At 43.0% G+C, this 19,634-nt stretch overlaps 1 protein-coding gene across 1 annotated transcript in view; it reads right to left on the bottom strand.

Moving 5' to 3' along the window:
* The window catches only part of BANK1 (B cell scaffold protein with ankyrin repeats 1), a 235,995-nt gene that overhangs the window by 54,564 nt on the left and 161,797 nt on the right, over nt 1–19,634 (bottom strand). Inside the window, exon 10 of the mRNA XM_027772930.1 lies at nt 2,144–2,222. Within this exon, the coding sequence (XP_027628731.1) occupies nt 2,144–2,222 (79 nt within the window). The remainder of the gene's footprint in view (nt 1–2,143; nt 2,223–19,634) is intronic.

The raw sequence follows: 19,634 nt of genomic DNA, 5'->3' as shown, positions 1-19,634 counted from the left end.
GATCTCGCTATGCTGGGATCCTCCTTCCTCAGCCCTCCTGCCGTGCTCTCAGGCAGAGGAACACGTGATGTGCACAGTTTGCAAACTGACCTGGGGATCTGAACCTGTGTTTGGCCCTGTGGCTTTGAGCCTGCTGCTCAGTTTGCTATCGACTGCTCCACCAGGCTGGGATTGTCATTGCTTTTATTACTATCAACAATGATAAGATATATAACTTGGTGTATTAATTCATTAATATTTAGCGATTCCTGTGTTCTGCATTAATGTTCAGAGGAATTAACAGAGTTTTACCCAAGTATGCTAGTTAGGAAATTTCATTGCAAGTCAGCCTGTCATTGGACAAACTTGCGGTTAATAATGGTTAATTGAGGGTCCATTATGTGCTATTACAGGTGCTGGGGAGGAAATCAAAATGGTGAAGAAAAGAAGGAATCCTGGTCCCTTTGAGCATGTATTTTAGGAGAGAACAGGCAATAAACCAATAACCAGATATATATAATGTAATCTTTTTTAGAGAGAGATTTTTGTTGTAAGGCGTGTGTGCTTGCTAGAAAGACAGAAAGACAGAAAGTGAGAAATCACACTCTCTGCCCCCCCACCCCCCTCCAAGGGATGGCCACGCTGCAATCCCTTCTCCTCTTGGGATTTTGGGCACGCATGCACATGCACCCAATGTGAGTTTCAAGCCACCGGGTCTGGGACTTGAACTGTGGTTGGCCATGTGAAAGCCCAGCCCCTTAACCACCATGCCACCTGCTGGTCCCAGAAAATGTAATCTTAAATTTTGATAAATGCAATGAAAAACAGGAACTGGGAATGAGGAATTAAAGGCAACAGTCCTGATGTCTAGAAACGAGTGATAAAGTGTCTGTGCTGGGTGTGTGTGTGTGCAGGAGCAGGAAGTGCACATGTCCTACGGCACAGCCTTCCGGTGTGTGAGACATTGCTGTGCAGGACCGAGCCAGAGTGCGTCAGAGATGGAATCAAAAGATGATCTCGGGCCTGGTCGGTGATGAGAAGAGCAGCACAACGGAGTGGTACTAAAGATTTGGAGGAGAGGGACCCTTTCTTTCACGAAGCAGGGTGAGAGAGGTGGCAAATGTGGAAGCTGCTCTTGCAGATTTTTAACGGCAAGGCTAGCGACATTTGGTCTGGTCGCTCAGTGTTGAGAAATGTGCCCTGTGCATTGTGGGGGACTCGGCCACCTTCCTGGTGTCCCCTCCCACTAGATGGCAGTGGTGATCCCGTCTCCCTGAGCTGTGACAATAGAACCACCTTTATTCATGCCACATTGGCAATGATGAGGGGGTGGAAAAGCCCTCCACTGAGAGCCCTGTGTGTGGGAGAAGCCCGGAGAGAGCTGATGACAGTGTGGCTGAGGATGAACAGCTACTAAAAGAGTGAGAAGAGGGCAACAGCAAAAGCTGCTCGGAGGTGGAAGGTAGACTCCACAGGATTGTTCGACAAGTTGGAGATGGAGGAGGAAAGGGAGTAAAAAAGCCAAGGGTGCCTCCCAGGGCTTTGGGTCTACTCGAACAAAGGAGGGGAGGGATTTTACTCACTGAGGAGGGGGAGTCAGCAGGTGCAGAGCTCTGAGAGTGGCAGGGATGAGGTTTTCAGGGATGTGGCCATGGGATGCCCACCAGACCTGCTGGTGAAGATGTTGAGCAAGCCATTGTGTACCAAGACCCCTCGGCACGTTGAGCAGCTGTGTCCACATGGGAGCGTTCTGAACTGGTCTTCAGACATCAGAATACAGAATCGCAACCCCCAGAACCTGGGAGGACCTTCCCGCCCCAATCCGACTGCTCCTTTCATAACTGAGAAAACTAAGGTCTACAAAGAATGGGATTGATTTTTTTTTTTAAAACTAGCAAAGCTAAAAAAATATAGTTGTTAAATAGAATATTTATATCAGGGTAACCTGTGTGTTCTCTCTGGGTAGGAAAACTTTGATTAGTAAACTTTGAACTTCTTGAAAAGGTTTAAGTTGGCAATATAATGTAATATCTCTACTATATCATAAATGAAAAATCATTCAGTTAATGAAATGCCCTTTCACATTACCTTTAGCCCTATAGTGTTGAGTTACATAAACCACATACGTATACGTCACATACGAATAACACAGAGGGGAACTTACAGGGAAGAGGCGCAGACCACGGGCTGCTCTCTTCTTCATAGTCATTTTCTTGTTCGTTATTTCCATCATCTTCTTGGATCTGAAAGTGTAATTTTCAATAATGTATATTAATCTTAATAAACCTGCACTCAATACCTGTGGAAATAAGAAATAGTTTAAATGATTTTTATTTAAATAACTATATTACAGTTCTTGGCTATAATATTTGTGTCATGTGCAAGCCCTCTGTCACACACAGTACTAAGAGTATTGTATAACTGAGGAAGCAGAACATTTGTAATAAATAATAAATTCGTTTAAAAATGAAACTTACTGTAGCTACACTTACTGTAGCTACTTTGAGATTCAAAGAAGGTCTAGCCCCATAGTCTAGTTGTTCAGAGAGCTAGATCCCATGTTCAAGACCATGGTTCAAGACCAGGCCCCAGGGATCTGAGAAACACACCAGGCACTGTGTGGGCATGCCCCAAATCCCCACAGGATGGAGAAGAAGGGAGCAGCATGACCATTCTCCGCTGGGGTGATCCCCTCCCACTGTCTCTCTCTGTCTGGGCACATGCCCTCTAATAATTAAAAACAAATGATGAAACTTAGGTGCAATAAAGAACTTCTGCATAAAACTGAACATAGTTATTTCTCTTAAAAACTATGCGCTTTGCTTCCTTCGAACATTTGTGTGTAGTTTATCAGTTCACAGATATCCTTCGTTATATGAAGTATATGATACACAGAAATTCAACAGAGTTATAGCAGGGTTTATTCTCCATCAAAAAGAAAGAAAGAAAGGGAGTAAGAGTATGTCTGTCTTCTGGAACTCAGGCTCACTACGCTTAGAAGGCAGAATTACTAAGAATGGGCAGAGCCTTTAGCTCCAGAATGGCCAGCCTGTGTCTGTAATCTCTGACGGAGACATGGAGTCTACGGCCACAGAGCACACTGGCGCTCATGGGAACAAGGAGTGAGCACACCAGCGACCGTTTCACTTGTGCAAAAACATCCAGGCAAGGGACTGGAACTTGGGTGCATCTAGGATAGGCCACAATTTGTTACCATGGACTCCAAGTGATGATACAAATGATTTATGTTTTTGTCCTTAATAAAATGACTTGAAATGATGAGGCTATCTGCTCTGCATTTGAAAAGCTATTTTTAAAAATTAAAGCATTGTTAATGCTTCCATATTAAAGCATTTAAAAATGTATAGTAGCTTCGGTATGCAAAGGTATTTGACCCGGATACTGACTTCATTAATTTGGTTATCACTCATTTTGTCCAATGAGAAACCAACAGAATTGATTTTTTTTTGTCTTTTAAATAGCTAATGATATTCAGAAAAGCAATACAGTCCCAGATTTCCAGTGGAATCTTGAAAATGAAAATCCCTTTGGTATTTATTTATTGAGCTTGATGTAGTAACTAATTTTATACTTAGGTCCTATCCTCCCCTTGGTGACTCCAGCAAATGCTAGTTTGAAAAACCATGCGGTGCTGGCCCCTAGCACAGTGCAGGGGGGACCCAGCCATGGCCCACTGTGATTAAACCCTAGCCGAGGGGCTTGAAGAACATGCCAGGCACACAGGCCCGCATGCTCACGATCCTGAGGGGGGATGAGAAATGGAAGAAAATGGATTGTGGCATGAACGTGCCTTACTGGGAGTGCTTTCCCTCTCTCTCTTGAAAAATAATGAATTCCTGGTACAGATGTCTTACCAAAGCATCCAACTGAGCTCCAAGAAATTCTTAGTACATACTCTGCACATGCCACCTCGCATTTTAAAGCATAATATTTATCAAAAATGGTCAATCATTCATTAAATATTAAGTGGGACCAGCAGATGGTATACTGGTAATATCACTGGACTCCCACATGGCCAATTGCAGTTTGAATCCTGGACCTGGAGGTTTGAAACTCATGCTGGGCATGTGTGCATGCATGCCCAAAATCCCAAGAGGAGAATGGAGGAGAAGGAACTGTGGTGTGGCCATCCCCTCTGGGGGGTTGATTTTTTGCTTTCTGTCTCTCTGTTTCTCTCTGTCTCTGTGGTGAGTGCACACGCATTGTAGACAAAACTCTCTTTTAAAAAAATATGTATTAAGGGCCTTCTCTGTGTATAACACAAGGCAAGTTTCCAGGCATAAACCGGAGAGACAACATAGGATGTGCTCCCAGGATACGGAATGTTTAACTGGGAGAATCGAAGTGGAAGGCATGAGAGACACTCTCCAGGGCACCATTCCCATAGACGGTGACGTACAAGGCACCCCAAGAGCCGGGTCAGAAGCAGAGGACACTCCAATGATTCCACAAGGTCACTAACTCCTCAGCGGCTCACTTGACTTTATAAAGTCAGTATTACAAAAGGACTTGTGAAGGCCAATGTTACTAGGTCGGGGAAGTCATGACGAATTTTTTTACGCAAAAATGTGTATGACTTTTCTGACAATCCAATAAAACTGGTTTGCCTTCTTTCTCCATAAAACGATGTGAGAGAAGTCAGGTGTCGACTCAGAAGAGTGCTTCATACCAGGAACACCAAGAGTGAGGGGGGAAACTTGGCCATGCATGAGATACAGACTATCCATGTGACCAGTGCAGCAGGACATATAGACCTTGGCTGAAGATATGAATCCAGAGGACTGGCCCCATAGCCTAGTGGTAAAGGGAGCCACGTCCTACGTGGCAGAGCACAGTTTGAATCCTGGCGCCTGCAGTATGAAAAACATGCCAAGTAGGTGAGTATATACACGCCAAATCCAGATGGGTTAGAGAAACGGAGAAGTAATGTCGGCATGACTGTCCTGTGGGCAGGTGCTTTCCCCCTCCCTGGTGACTTGGTGAGTGCTTGGGCCTTCTGACAATCTAAAAAATAATTTAAACGGCATAAATCTATAACTGCTGCATTCAGAACCTAATTCTGGTTTTCTATTCTATCACAAGAACAGCCCTGCACACCAGATAGAAGCATAAGATTTTGCTATTGAGCATCCTAAAGTCTTGCATTATTTTTATTTTCACAGTTATTAGTTAATAAAGGTCTGTTGAGGAAATACAAAATATCATTATAGCTAAAGCATAAATCATTATGCTGCTTTGAATACTTGGATCCAGTCAATTTTTAAAAATATCATTTCATTTGTAGGAAAATTAAACTAAAACTAAAGTAAATAATCAGTGGATTCACGTGTTTGCAAGTTGAAAAACTGAACTCAGCGAAAAGGAAGCCAGGTATACCTTTATGTGAATTCTTTCTGTGTTCTTTCTTCTAAACATTTGATAATTTGAGGAAGGGTCAAAGAGAACCAAATGGAAACAAAGAAGCCAGGTAATAAAAGACTCGCAATGTCATCATCGCCATTGTCACTTTTCATTGATCTAAAATCAAGGAGCGAGCAGTCTCTGACGTCCACGCCAGAAGCACACATAAAATATCGCATTGAGACCCAGCAATCTCCTGACAAGATTAAACTCTCCAGTCCTGATGTAGTAAGTACTATTTCACAAATGAAATAAACGGCCTTTGAGTTCATATTACTACTAACTATCAGAAAATAAGTGTCATTTGACAAATTAAACAGAAAAACCCCCTAAAGCTTATGTCACTACAAATCTATCCCCAGTAGGTATGTACATGGCTGGGATAATTCCTAGCTTCAACATACAGAATATTAGAAAAGTTAATTCTTATCGATCAGAGTATTTGAAACTTGAAATATGGACAGAAAGGGAAATCATACATCTAATGAAGACATGGCAGGAAAGTAAGGAGGGGTTAATGGCCTCAAACCCTCGGAAAAAAGTCGCGATACATAAAACGTGTACACAAAGTACTTAACTATGTGAATTCAGTATTCCATTTTGATAGAATGCAACACACCATAGGAGCCTACATTTTCTTTCCCTTTTTTATTTAAATTCTGGAGTATAACTGGCAATGACATGAGTATCACTGACTGGCAGAGAAGCATCTCGTTAAAAAAAAAAAAAAGAAAAAGAAAAAAAAGAGAACTAGAAGACACCGGCACGGGAATCTCAGTACATAATTTACCTCATAAGAGCCCCATGGTGTAGTGCTCAGGAAGCTGGATCCCATATAACCGACTGCACAGTTCAGATCCTGGCCCCAGTGGCCTGAGAAAGTGCACTGGGTGCACGTATGTCCATGTGCAAAGTCCTCGGAGGATGGGGAAACCGAGGAGAGGGGCTGTGGCATGATCATGCCCTACGAGGGGTTGCTTTCTCCCTCTCCCTCTCTCCGTCTCTCTGTCTCTCTCTGGCAAGTGCATGCACATTCTAGGAAAATAAAAAGCAAAAAACTAGAAGGCAGAGACACATATCCCCAGTGAATAATTTTCCTTACTAACCCTGCCGTATTTACCGTGTCTCCGTTGGCCAGACCTCATTCTAACCAGCGGCCAGAGGGTGTGCTGTTCTCCTTTGACACCAGCAACGCGAACAGGGTGTGTGCGCCGATTTTACCTGGATTCACAGCAACTGAAGGGGCGTTCCTTCTAGATGAGAAATGCACGCAGTGGACCCCAACCAACCACACGCTGTGATAGAATACATTCTGGAAAGTGGCAATACGGCAGACCTATAAAAGGTAAATTTGTGGATGGCACAACTGTGGGAGAAGGTGCTCGAAGCTCCTGCGGAACAGACTGTAACCACACAGGAGGCTCGCTTGGTTCCCAGACCACCGGGAAAGTCTGGGAGGATGGCGTAATCCCAATTCTCTGGGGTGAGGCCGGAGTACTGTGACAGGGCGTGACATGGTCTGAAATAACACCACATATGTGCATGTGAACACGTACACACACGCACACACACACAGAGTAAATGTGTAGGGTATTTAAGGGACTGGGTTGTTGAAAAAGACATGCCATATTTTTTTCTATGTTTTTCTATGCAAAAATGCATCGTGACTTTTCTGGCAACCCAATAATAAAAAAAGGGAAACTTCCCTGGTATAAAAACCAACATTGTTATTAAAGAAATATATTTCTCCCACACCTGCACATAAAATCAAGACAGAAAAGAATCAATAAAACCAATAAGCTCACTTTGGAAGAAAAATATAATTTTCTTTAGCCCAGATTTCTTTTTTACTTGTAATAAAGCAATGTAATAAATTTCATTTTGTAGGGGCCCTAACCAAGACCCGACGGTGTTGCAGTTTGTGTTTTATAAATACTGCAAGTAAGCCTCATCCCACTTCAGTCTGCCACTGAAAAATGCAAACCTACTTGTTGGGAGGTGGTAGCCTTACCTTTTATAACGTCGAGCGGTTTATTAGGCAGATTTCAATCACTGGGGAAAATAATTCTTCATTTTTACAGCCATCGCCTGAGAGAAATGAGGACGAGTCTAATGGAAATCCGGGTGTGTCTAATATTCACTTTAATTGGAAGTAACTCTCACAAATGTGCAGTCTGACATGACGTTGAAATACATTTGCATAATGCAGTTTACCTTTGACTTTAGCTTGATGTAACTTAAAAAAAAATTGATTTCTTCTATGAGTAAGAGAAACAGAGACAGACAATCAGCACCCCCAGGAGGGTCTCGGTGCCTGTCCACCCCGTGTCAGCCTGCCCTGGACCGTGACCCACATGTCCCTGACATACTCAGGGAGGGCTCAGGACATGGGCTTGGATCCTTCCCATGGAGGCTGGCCTTGCAGAGCATCGCATCTTACCTCTGTGCCACTCTTCTGGCCCCCAGGCAGTTTTGTGAAAAGAATTTGTCTGGTTCTAAATGTACATAGCTCTTTATTTTTGGAAGGTAGGGTCATAGCATTTGATGAGGATTATTTCACAATAAATAAAAATTTTAAAACAGCATTCTTAAGGTGAAAATATAATCTATATGACAATAGATGGGGATGAAATGTTTCTCATTTTGTCTGAAAATGTCTTTAAAACTATCAGGGTAACCTTCTATAGAAACAGTGGCTTAGCACATACAAATACGATACGGAAAGACGTGGTCCCCTCATTTTCCAGCATAATATATTAACATCTTGTCTAGAGAGAGGGGCAGTTTTACATTGTTAGGCATCACACAATTCAAACAGCCAGCCAAGGACTGAGTTACTACATCTGGGTTCTCCACTTGTTACCAGCTGAGCTAAGTGAATAAATAAAAAAATGAATAATTATGCCCTATGTTTGAGACCATTTTGAAGTTTGATAGAGACTCATCCGTCACTCCAAAGTTGCGCTGCTTAGAAATTCATTACTAAAGCAGTGTCGGCTCAGTTTAGGCAAAGTTCAGTCTCCACAGAATTACAACAACGGCTTAATTTTGAAATTTACTTATTTAAAAACATTTATTCAGAATCTACCAGATACGAAAAACCGGGTTAGGCAATGGGAATATGAGGAAGAATAAGTTAAATGTATCTTAGAAAAAGTAGGCATGCCCATGCATATTCAGAATACAGACAAGAGGTGTAATGATACTTCCAAAAACAGTCCCTTACGTAACGTTTGCTACGTACCAAACGCGGTCTAAGTCCTTTATTACATTAATTTATTTAAGCCTCAAACCAATTTTCTGAGGTAGATTTACTCTTGTAATTCTCATTCAAGGAAAATAAGCACAAGACGGTGAAGAGACTTGCCTAGCTTCAGCAGCTAGTAACTTCTATTCCAGGACCCAAACAGAAGAGAAGTGGGTGGCCATACAGAGAAGGATGTGCCAGGTCACCTTGGAGCACATAAACTGAGAGGCATAGTCATGGGAGGGACAATGGACAAAATTTTGCAAAAAATGCACAGCTTTTGAGGTATCTTTGAATTTTGGTAAAACATAGAAACCAGAGACAAAGGCAGTGACAGGGCATTGTGGGCAATCACAGCACATGTTTAGAGCAGTCAGAGTGTGGGCACGAGAGAGTACAGGTGCCTGGAAAACAGTCCAGAGCCTTTAAAAATACGCCACCTGCTTGTCCCCAGATGCCACGATTTAAGATTGTGATAAGAAGTGCATTGACAAGCTTGGCTAGAGGGTAGGAGCTACAGGTATGTCTGGGGCACAGGCAGACCCTCATGGTGTCATTCTTCCGCTCTCCCCAACCCTTCCCAGCATTCTGGTCGGGACGGGGATCAGGTGCTCAGTGCTGCAGAGTCACTGAAAGTGAGCCCTGCTGGCTGCTGTCTGAGTCAGGAGGAGACCAGAGACCCGCTCTCAGTCCCCAAGGGAGAGCCGGACAGATGGGCAGCCACGGCATTTGAAAGCACAAGAGGGCATGAAGACGCACTATTCGGACCCCGGAGGAGAACAACGAACCTCCTGAGGTCAGGAGCCGTGGAAAACAGGTGAGGATCAGCAAAGGTGACTCCGGAGGCCCTGCTCCTTTTCCTCTGCTGCCCCAGCTTGCAAAAGAGCTAGGGAATTTTGGAGAGGCAGGAGACAGTCACAGTTTTATGGCTTGGATACAAATACGGTGAAAATATCTTAAAAATGTTCCTTGTGTTCTGAGAAATAAAGTAACAGGGTAAATGGAGATACATGATAACCAGAGAACGTTGCTTTAGGCCCAGTCTTTCTAAAACAGTAAGTGTTTTAAGATGGAAATGTTATGAATAAGAACATGTGGGTTTCATGGTAATAGAGTCTGATAACTTAATGGGCTGTGTCTCCTTGGCAGCACGGAACTGGAGCGTCTCTGGCTATTCCTTCTGAGTCTGTCTCGAGCAGGGGATGCAATTACCTGTGACACATCCTCACAGCCAAATGGGGTAACACAGGGAGAGACTTTCTTGGTGATTTGTTCATGACCAGTAGATAAAGAGAGTTACTTGGAATCAGAGTGCACGCTCCAGCTCCTTTCTCAGACATGTGTGCAGCACCTAACTAGAAGTACTTCCGTCTGTATTGTCATCTGACAGCACGAGATGTACATGCCATTTTTTAAAAAGAATTATTTATTTAATTCCATTTGTTATTATTATTATTTTAAAATTTGACGAGAGAGAGAGAGAGAAAGAGAGAGAAGGAAAGCGAGAAAGTAAGCTGCCAGGCCCAGAACTGAACCATGGTTGGCCATGTGAAAATCCAGCACCTTTAACCACTACACCAGCTGCTGGCCTCTGTCATTTTTTTAAAGCCCCCTCCCCCATTGGACACAAGCACTTGCTGAAGAGACAGAGAGAGATGGTGAGAGGGGAAGTGAGAAATCCCCACCCCCCCCCAGGGGAGATGGCCATGCCGCAAGTCCTTCTCCTCTATTCTCCTTCTGGGATTTTGGGTCTACACACACGCTCAGCATAAGTTTCAAGCTGCTGGGTTTGGGACTGGAACCATGGTTACCCATGTGGGAGTCCAGAGCTTTAAAAACACCACACCACCTGCTTGTCCCCAGATGCCATGATTTAAGATCTTGATAACAGTTATCTATAAGTAAAGTTATGGATGGTTTCTTTAAATAGTTTCCATATATCAAGACCCTCTCATCAACTCTGTAAGGCAGGCTGGGGGAGTCCCCCCATGAAGATCTGAAGATGAAGAGAAGTTTGTCCAAGGCTCATGGAATATGGGTTAGAGATCTGAATCCAGAATCACTCCACGCTTTGGGTTCCTACGTTGTAGACACAACCTCACGCTACAGCACGGGGCTTCTCGCCCTGTGAAAGCTGTCTTCCCTGTGGACAGATGACTCTCAAAGAGAAATAGTCAAGGAGAACAGATACTAGGAACTGAAAGTTCTTACTCAATGAAGAAGCTGTGTTTGACTACATCTCAAAGTTCTACTCTATAAATGGGAATGAAAGTTTAAAAATTGATGTTGGGAGAAAAATGAATTTGAAATTTTTATCTTCTACTTTGACTAATAATGTGCTATTCCAAAGAATATGAATAAGAGAGAAAATTATAGTCAATTCAACAAAATCTAGTAATCAATTAAAATCATATGACACAGTTAAGGATGAAAGATAACTGCTGACTTTTAAAGATGTTAAAATGATTCAGAATATTTATTAGACAAGTCTGTATTATACTGTTTATCTACCACCCGTTGAACTTTTCAGATGTTATCCTGCCCCAAGTATACATTTTTTTAAATCAGGTAGACTATACCTATCTTTTAATAAATGGAATACATTATAGTTGCATTTATCTATGTTTAGTGATGAGAAGGTTAAATTCAATTTTAAATTGTGGTTTCAGATGTTTTCCTGGCCTCCATTAATACAGAAAACTTTATACCACATCTTTTCCCACATCTCCTGAATTTTTTTAAAGATATTTTTTCTTTATTCATGATTAAGCCCATGCATATGCATGAGAGAGAGAGAAAGAGCGAGCGAGCGAGACGTAGCCTGGTCACACTCTGGTCCCTTCCTCCAGTCCTCTAGTGAGTTAGATCTTGGGTACGTGCACACCTGGCTTATGTCAGGCGGACAGAGTTGGGAAGTCAAACTGTGGCCACCACGTGGCATCCAGCTTCTCTTGGGCAGAGTATTAAAAGCCCTGTGCCATGGAGCCGGCTTTCATTCCTGAATCTTTAGCCAACATTTCACTAAAGACCAAAGCACCTTGTCACACTGACTCATCTCTGGAACACAACACCCCCTGCTGCCCACAGCCTCAGTCCCGTGATCATTTCCAGCACTTCTAGAACAGAACTACTGACTGGTCATTTGCTAAAACAGAGGTGTCAGGTCTATATCACTTCTTTAAGTTACTTTCATCTGGTCAAATAACAGCTATCCAGGTCGGCATTTTTACTTTATCAAATACCTAACATACTGTGATCCAGATGTTAGGTATTCTATCATAAGCACTGTTTTTGTTTTGCCCTTAACATAATACCTTTTTTTTTTTTTCAGACTTGCCCATTGTTCACTGGTTTCTTACTTTTTCTTTCACTTTAAAAAATAAGTAAGTGCAGGGACCAGCAGATGGCCTAATAGTTACATTGCTGAAGTTCCACATAGTCGACTGTGGTTTGAGTCCTGGACCTGATGGCTTAAAACTCATGCCGGGTGCATGTGATGTGCATGATCAAAATCCTGAAAGGAGAATGGAGGGGAAGGGACTGCAGTGTGGCCATCCCCCCTGGGCAGCTATTTCTCCCTTTTTGTCTCTCTGTTTATCTCTGTGTCTCTGGCAGGCACATGCATGCTAGAGCAAAAATCTCTCTCTCTCTCAAAAAAAAAAATGCAAACCATAGATATATGTGCTCTGATATAATGAGTTAACAGATACTTATCCTCACCTAGAACTGCAGCTTTTGAGACACACTCTGTAGCCAAACGAAACGTGGCATGACTCAGGTGCCCCCTGCATTACCCATCTGCAGCGCGAGCTGAGGGTCATGGACTCGGTGTGCCAGAGGTAAAACTTCCATAAGAGGACAGCAAACTAAGCAGCCCGTATGTTATGGAAAGGTTCAATCCAGAAGTTGTGGATATAAAATTATGATATCCTACCCTAAGCCACCTACTTATTTGTGAATGGATAACCAAACAGAAATCCATTTAATATCTAATGTGCACGTCTTCTGTGTTCAAATACTTGTGGTTTCCAAGCACTTAAATTTCCTGTTCACATCTTCATCTGTCCTGAAAAGAATATTGATTAAAAGATTATTGTGTTTTGGGAGACTTGAGACAAAGATGACTGAAATGAAGCAGGTGTCACACAGAGCAGTGGTTCTTTGCCTTTCATGACATTAAACTCACATGGGGAACACTTAAACCACCTGTTCCCAGCTCTCCTCCTAAGACCACTAAATTAGAATCTCGAGGGTGGGGCCCAGCCCTGGTATTTCCTAAAGGCTCTGGTGGGGTCTGTGGTGGGTCTCGCTGTGCACTCTGGAGACTGCGATTACAGGCAGAGATGTGAACCGGAGGACCTGTGTTCAAAGAGGCTCCTGACCATCGGTGATGGGAATGTCACTCACCTTTCTCAGAACTAGCTTTCTTCCATAGACCAAGTACCTCCTTCTTGGAGTTGTTTCAAGGATTAGAGGAGCTGGTTCTTGGCAAAGATCCAGTAGCTTTACTATCATGCACTGAAGGGAAAAGTCACTCTTCGTGCAGGTGACGTGTGACAACACCTGCCAGCCTCTGACACTGACTATACTTCTGATGTCCCGAGACGAGATGGAGTTTCCAACTGCACTATCATAGCACTGACTGGATTAGAATTGAAATGATTTCTTTGTAGGCAACGCTGTTCCTTCTGGAAGCAATACAGCAGTGTGACTAAGAGTGTGAACTCAGGAGCCAAGAGTCTAATTTAAATCCTGACAGCACCATCTATCAGCTGTCACATGGCCAAGCTTAACCTTCTCTCTCCCTCGCTTTGTTCTTCTGTAAAATGGGCTACTAATAGCAGTGCCTCCCTCAAAAGAACATTGGACAAGCAAATGCATTGATCTATGTAATACATATAAAGCATTCAGCTTGTTCCTGGCACTTTTATTCTTTTTAGGTTTTGGCCATAGGGCATGTGTGCTCGCTGGAGAGAGACAGGGAGAGAGAGAGGGAAAGTGAGAAATCACTCCTCCTGCGGGGTGTAGATGTGCTGCAATCTCTTCCCCTACATTTTCTTCTTGGGATTTTGAGCACGCATGCACACATGGCCAGTGAGATTCTCAAGCTGCTGAGCCTGGGACTTGAACCATAGTCAACCATGTGGGAGTCCACACCTTAACCACCATACCACCTGCTGCCCCCAGTTCCTGGCACATTGTAAAATGCTCAGTATATGCATAACCTATTGTGATGGCGATGATGACAACAGTGACAGAGGTGGTGAATTCCTTTCCTGATGCTTCTCCAAGTTTCCATGAGTGAAGAAACGCGAATGGATTGCCAGTCAGTTCTTTCTATTCTTCAAAACTCTTCTCCTGCACATGTCCACTAGGACCAAGAGAGGGCCATCAGGTTTTAATGACACGTTTCATGTCTCTCTTGTTTATCTGCTGGTTCACTGACTTATTTCTAAGTAGTGATTCAAATCCACAGCTACCTAATGAACATGGTTAGAAAGAATGCCCTATTGAGAACGAACTGTGTCCGTTCATTTATCTTATAGGTATTTTTGATCATCCAGCGTATGTAACCACAGACCGATGTTGACATTAGGAAAAATTAAGAGATTTAGTAAATTGTTGTATGTTACAGTTCTCATACATAAGCTTCATTTTTGGAACTTTAATTTAAAAAATTCTCAGGCTGGCCTGTGGCCTGGTGGTGAAGGTAACTGGATCCCACATGACCAGCCCTATAGTTTGAGTCTCAGACCCAGTAACTTACAAAAACAACCAGGTGTGTGCACATACATGCGTGCCCAAAATCCTGAAAGGGAGGAGAAACAGAGGTGAAGGGATTGTGGCATGCCCATGCCCCGTGGAGAGTGGGTGCGCGCTCTCTCTCTCTCTTTCTCCTGCTCTCTCTCCCTCCCTCCAGTGACTGCATGCCTCCTCTGGCAAAAATAATATATATTTTTTAAATATCTTGAATATGGAGATGTTTTATTTTCCCCCAATCCTGTCGTACACCATATTTTATTATTTATTATTTTTATTTTTGAGAGGTTTTTGCTATAGGGTGTGTGCACTTGCCAGACAGACAGAGAGACAGAGAGATAGAAAGTGAGAAATCACCCCCTGGGGGGATGGCCATGCCTCAATCCCTAAACCGTATTTTAGAACTTAATGTTATTATTTTTGGTATCTGTAATTAAAATTTAAAAATTTTAAAATGGTTTACCACAGAAACATTGTGTAATTCATAAATTTCCTAATTGTTTTGTCCCATTATAGTGATTAAGTAATGTTTCCTCAGAGCCAAAATGTCTGTGGGGAAGACCACAAACTCGCGTCAGGCCCTGCTTGGATATTCCACTCAGCATTCCATAGAAGGTGTTTACCACGGAAGCTGTGGAGGCACTTGTCATAAGGGAGTCATTGTAAGTATCTCGTATCTGACATAAGGCACATAATAATCTTTTATTGCTTTTTATGCTTCAAGGGCTTTAATTTTTCTAAAGTCAAATGAGGTCTTTTCTCATAATTTTTCCTTGACCCTTAATGTGCCAAAAGATCTTTGTGAGTAACAGCTCTCAGACTCTGAAATAAATTCTGTTATGAGCTACTGAAAACACCTCCAGGCAAAGCAGGCACCTTATTAACTATGACTTTATGAGGCTTCCCGAATTCCATCTTGTGGAAGGCAAATAAAACCTTTACATCTGGCACTGCCTTTTTCTTAATACTTCACAGCTGTCATCCCAAAATTCCCCCCACTGAAGCTTCTAGCAATGCCTAGTCTACGAAACAGAAATAACATGCCAAGGAAGGGTGGTTACAGGAGTTACCTTTTCCACGGGACTTACAAGGCAGGTGTCAGGAGCTTTGCTGACTTACTTTCTTTGTGCCAAGTTTGTAATGCAGAGGCGAGTGCCACACACCCCTTTTTTAGCTAATGCTCAGGTGCTCAGCCGGAGAGCTGGGGCCTGTGCTGGTGAATTTATGGTCCTGAAGAGCAGAGGTGCTTTTCATCCGCTCGACAAATAAATTGGACACCTACTGTGTTTCAGGCAGTGTTGTGGGAACGAGTCTACAGCGATAAATAAAATATTATACAGTTCCTGTCTCTGTGGAGCTTCGTCCTAGTGGAGGGCCGACAGAGAATAAGCAAATAAATATATAACATGCCTGGTGATTATAATTGCTGTGGACAAAGAGGGCTAGGTTGTCAGGGTGAGGTTGTTCAACAGTTCATGTATACACACATATGCACACATGTATGTGTAGTTATGACTATGAAATATATAGTTGGATACAAAATATGTATATTTAAATATAGAAGTATACTTGGTGTGAAATACATAGATACTTGTCTATGTGTGTATTAGGCATACATGTATTTCCAATTCCCTCTATTTCCCAGTCCATGTGTTTTTCCAGAACACTGTCACTCCTCCAACAGAAAGAGTTTTATGCTTCCTCTTACTGGAAAGGGGAGGGCCGTTGCAATTGTCTTGAGTGAAGAGCAGGGCATCTGTGTGACCTCTGCCACAAAGCAGGGAAGTGATTCAGCTTCTGCCTGCCTCTGACCTGCAGGCTGTCTACCTCAGCACACATTCACTCAGCTCTAAGATAGGCCAGAAAACATGGAGGGAAACAGAGACCCCTAACTATAGTCCCAGCTAATGCTTAGCCCAGAGCCCCAGTGGCCAGACAAAATCCATTTTGAAAATGCATTCTCAATCCTCGTTTTAGCTGCCCCAGTTGAAGTCATTTGGAACAAGACGAGCCTCCCCTACTGAGCCCAGCCCCAATTGCAGCTTCATGAGCAGAATTAATCATTTCCATGGTTTTCATCCACTAGATTTTGGGGTAGCTTGCTATACAAGAACGTATGGCTAGGACAGTACAAACACAGATGCATAACCGATCTGGTTAATGCTCTACCTAGTGGGTTCCTTCCAGTTTTCAGGATGAGATATCAGATAAAACAACTCGCAGCTAACTTGGGTGTTTGGAGAAAGGGATCACACGCTGCCCAGCTGAGCTACTAAGCTAAGCACACCAGCACAGTCCATCTTAATAGAGTCACACCGTGATGGCTCTGTCAGACTGAATCCTGAGAAAAAGTCTGGATGCTGTCCCTGGATTTCTTTGAGTTCTATGTCCATATTTTTCCAGTGAGACAATGAACTTGGGCCCAAAGCTATGGACTGAAACTCTGTAAGTTAAAACGTACAACCACGAGCAAATTATTTCTTTACATGTCTTTTTTGTATGTATGTATGTATGTATGTATGTAGCTGTGTGTGTATGTACAGCTGTAACAATATATACTTATAAAATTTAACAAAAATAAGATGATGTGTACTTTGGGATGTGTACTATGTGGTAAGCATTATAATACGGACTTTTTACAACTCTCTTTTTTCTTCAAATTATTTCCACTTCTTTGGTACAATCATTCCTCTTTTTTCACAGAAGAAGAAACCAAGCTATGAAGCGATGAGCTAAATTGCCTAAGATCAAATGGTAAGTATTGGAGAGAGATTTAAAAACTAAGTTTTTCTGCTAGCAGAGTGGCCTCTAAACTGCTATGTGGCATACCAGGTAAGTTTGCACGTGAACGATGCTACATCCTGGAGACACACAAGTGAAGCCGACAGGACAGCAGTGTACGCATGGAAGGAGAAGTGCTGTAGAGAACTGAGAGAGAGAACCGTGGAAAGGCTGGAGGTTGCTAGCACTGACTGTACTATCTTTACTTGTTGCAAAGTCAAAACAAAAACAAAAACAAAGCAAAACAGAATGCAAGAATTGGAGGGCCGATAGCTCAAAGGCAGTCTTCCTGCCCTAGAGCAGGTTTCTGGGATGGGTTGGAGAACAAGCATGAAGGAACAAGGCGAAGGGTTCTGATCCTGTATTCGTTGCTCCCAGACTACTGGACTTCCAAATTTTGTTTCTGGAGCTTTGTGCTGGACAGCTTATGGCATCCTGTCACCTGGTCCGATCTCATGATGAAGGATGCCCATGTCCTGGCTTCTGGCCATTCTGGTTGCAATTTTCTGTTCATGACTTTTAACTTTTTGTATAGCCCATGATGATTATCTGTGGAAGATCACCACCCTCACTCTCACTCTCACTTCTTTCTTGTTGCAATGGTTTCTGGAAGCCTGTTCTTTTTAAAGGGACTTTGGTACAGAGTGTCTGAGATTGTGCTCAGGAGACGTGAACTCCCCTCTGACCATGCTTAGAGGATGGCTGTGCTGCCGTCACTCATACAGACCTCAGGCGTGCTCCTTTTCCAGTCTAGGAACTAGCCTGTGGCCACACACTCTGCCCCCGCTGTGGGCCTTGGTTTTGGTATTCGTCTTGGGCTTAGTCATCTACTCATTGGTCTGGGCTTTGTCCTTTGTTTTCTGGCAGTTACTGCAGACATTCACTGTGTTAGCTCAGGTCATTCAGGTTTGGTCTAATACTTTGACACAACAACAACAAAAGTCCAACTACCTGGCCCTCAAAAAATGTGCACAGGGAACCAGCAGTTAGGGTAATGGCTATGTTGCTGGACTCGCATGTAGTCGACCGTGGTTCGTGTCCCGGACCCGGTGGCTTAAAACTCACGCCAGGCGTGTGTATGTGTGTGCCCAAGATCCCGAGAGGAGAATGGAGGAGAAGGGATTGTGGCGTGACCATCCCCTCTGGGGGGTGATTTCTTGCTTTCTGTCTCTATGTCTCTCTCTGTCTGTCTGGCGAGCACACGCACCCTATAGCGAAAACCTCTCAAAAAAAAAAAAAGTGCACAGAAAACACGGTGCAGTCACTTAGGTGAACTACTCTTTGTGAACTGCTCCTTTGTGTTTTGAGCCCATGGGTCAATCAATTTGTGCAAGGCGTAAACATGGACACTGTGCCTGGTGCTTGCCACTCCCTCTTTTACTGTGAAATCCTTCAAACACTCAGTCAGCCACTCCTATTCGTTTTAGTTCCTGTACCTCTAAACAATGCATCCAAGTCTTGCCATGATGCCCACACTGCTAGCCCAGAGGCAACCTCATCTACCTGGATTCCTGCAACTCATATTTGTTTTCCTTCCCCATTTATCTTCCTTTTGCCCACCCCTGCTCCTAAGCCACAAGGAGCCCTTCTACAGCAAGAGCCATCATGAAAAAATTCATTTCTCACTGTCTTCTTATCCTTCTTACTTAAGACCCTTTAAGCATTCCTCAATAGCAGAGCTAATAGTACAAAGGATCTATTTAGGAACGAAAGAGCAAATATTCAAAAGAAAAGCCCAAAGAAATGCAGTAGAGTCTCTGGATCACAATGGCAAGAGGGAAGGAATGGCAACATCTCTTTCACTGTTGGGACAAACTTTATAGACTATTTGGCTTTTGAACTGTGTCCATATGCATATGAAACTTCTTCTTCTTCTGTTTTTTTTTTTCTTTTTAAGCTTGAAAATAATTTGTGGGACCAACAGATAGTGTAATGATTATGTTACTGGATTCCCATAAAGTTGACCACAGTTGTATCCTGGGTTAAAACTCACACTGAGTGTGTATGTGTGCCCAATCATCATGCACCACGTGCCACAGCACACAGCTCATATCTTTTGGAGTTTTCTTTTAAATCAAGATGAGAGATTTAAAAAGGATCATAGGCTCTATCAATTCATTAGGAAAACAAATAATTGCTAACATTAGCCAGATGGTGAATCTCTTACAAAGTACGGCAGGTGGGATAATGTACAACCCTGTCCAAAAGCAAAAGAGTTGTTTAAGAAGGAATCCCAGCTTTTGCAGAAGTCCTGTGTGTGCTTCCCTCCCATCAGGAAGAGCCTGCGAACCCACCAAGCACTTCTGCAGCAGCCGTATCGCAGCAGCCCTGGGCCTCTCCCCACCCCATGTCCAACCATCTTAAGGAACTCGCTCTTTAGTTGGAATTGACCATAACTTAGGTATATTCTTGTTTTTCTTTTAGTTTTTGCCATAAGGTGAGTGTG

Source organism: Tupaia chinensis, unplaced genomic scaffold (genome assembly GCF_000334495.1).
Source record: "Tupaia chinensis unplaced genomic scaffold, TupChi_1.0 Scaffold000315_1, whole genome shotgun sequence".
NCBI lineage: Eukaryota > Metazoa > Chordata > Mammalia > Scandentia > Tupaiidae > Tupaia > Tupaia belangeri.
The sequence above is the reverse complement of the archived record's forward strand: the minus strand, read 5'-3'. Positions and strand labels throughout refer to the sequence as shown.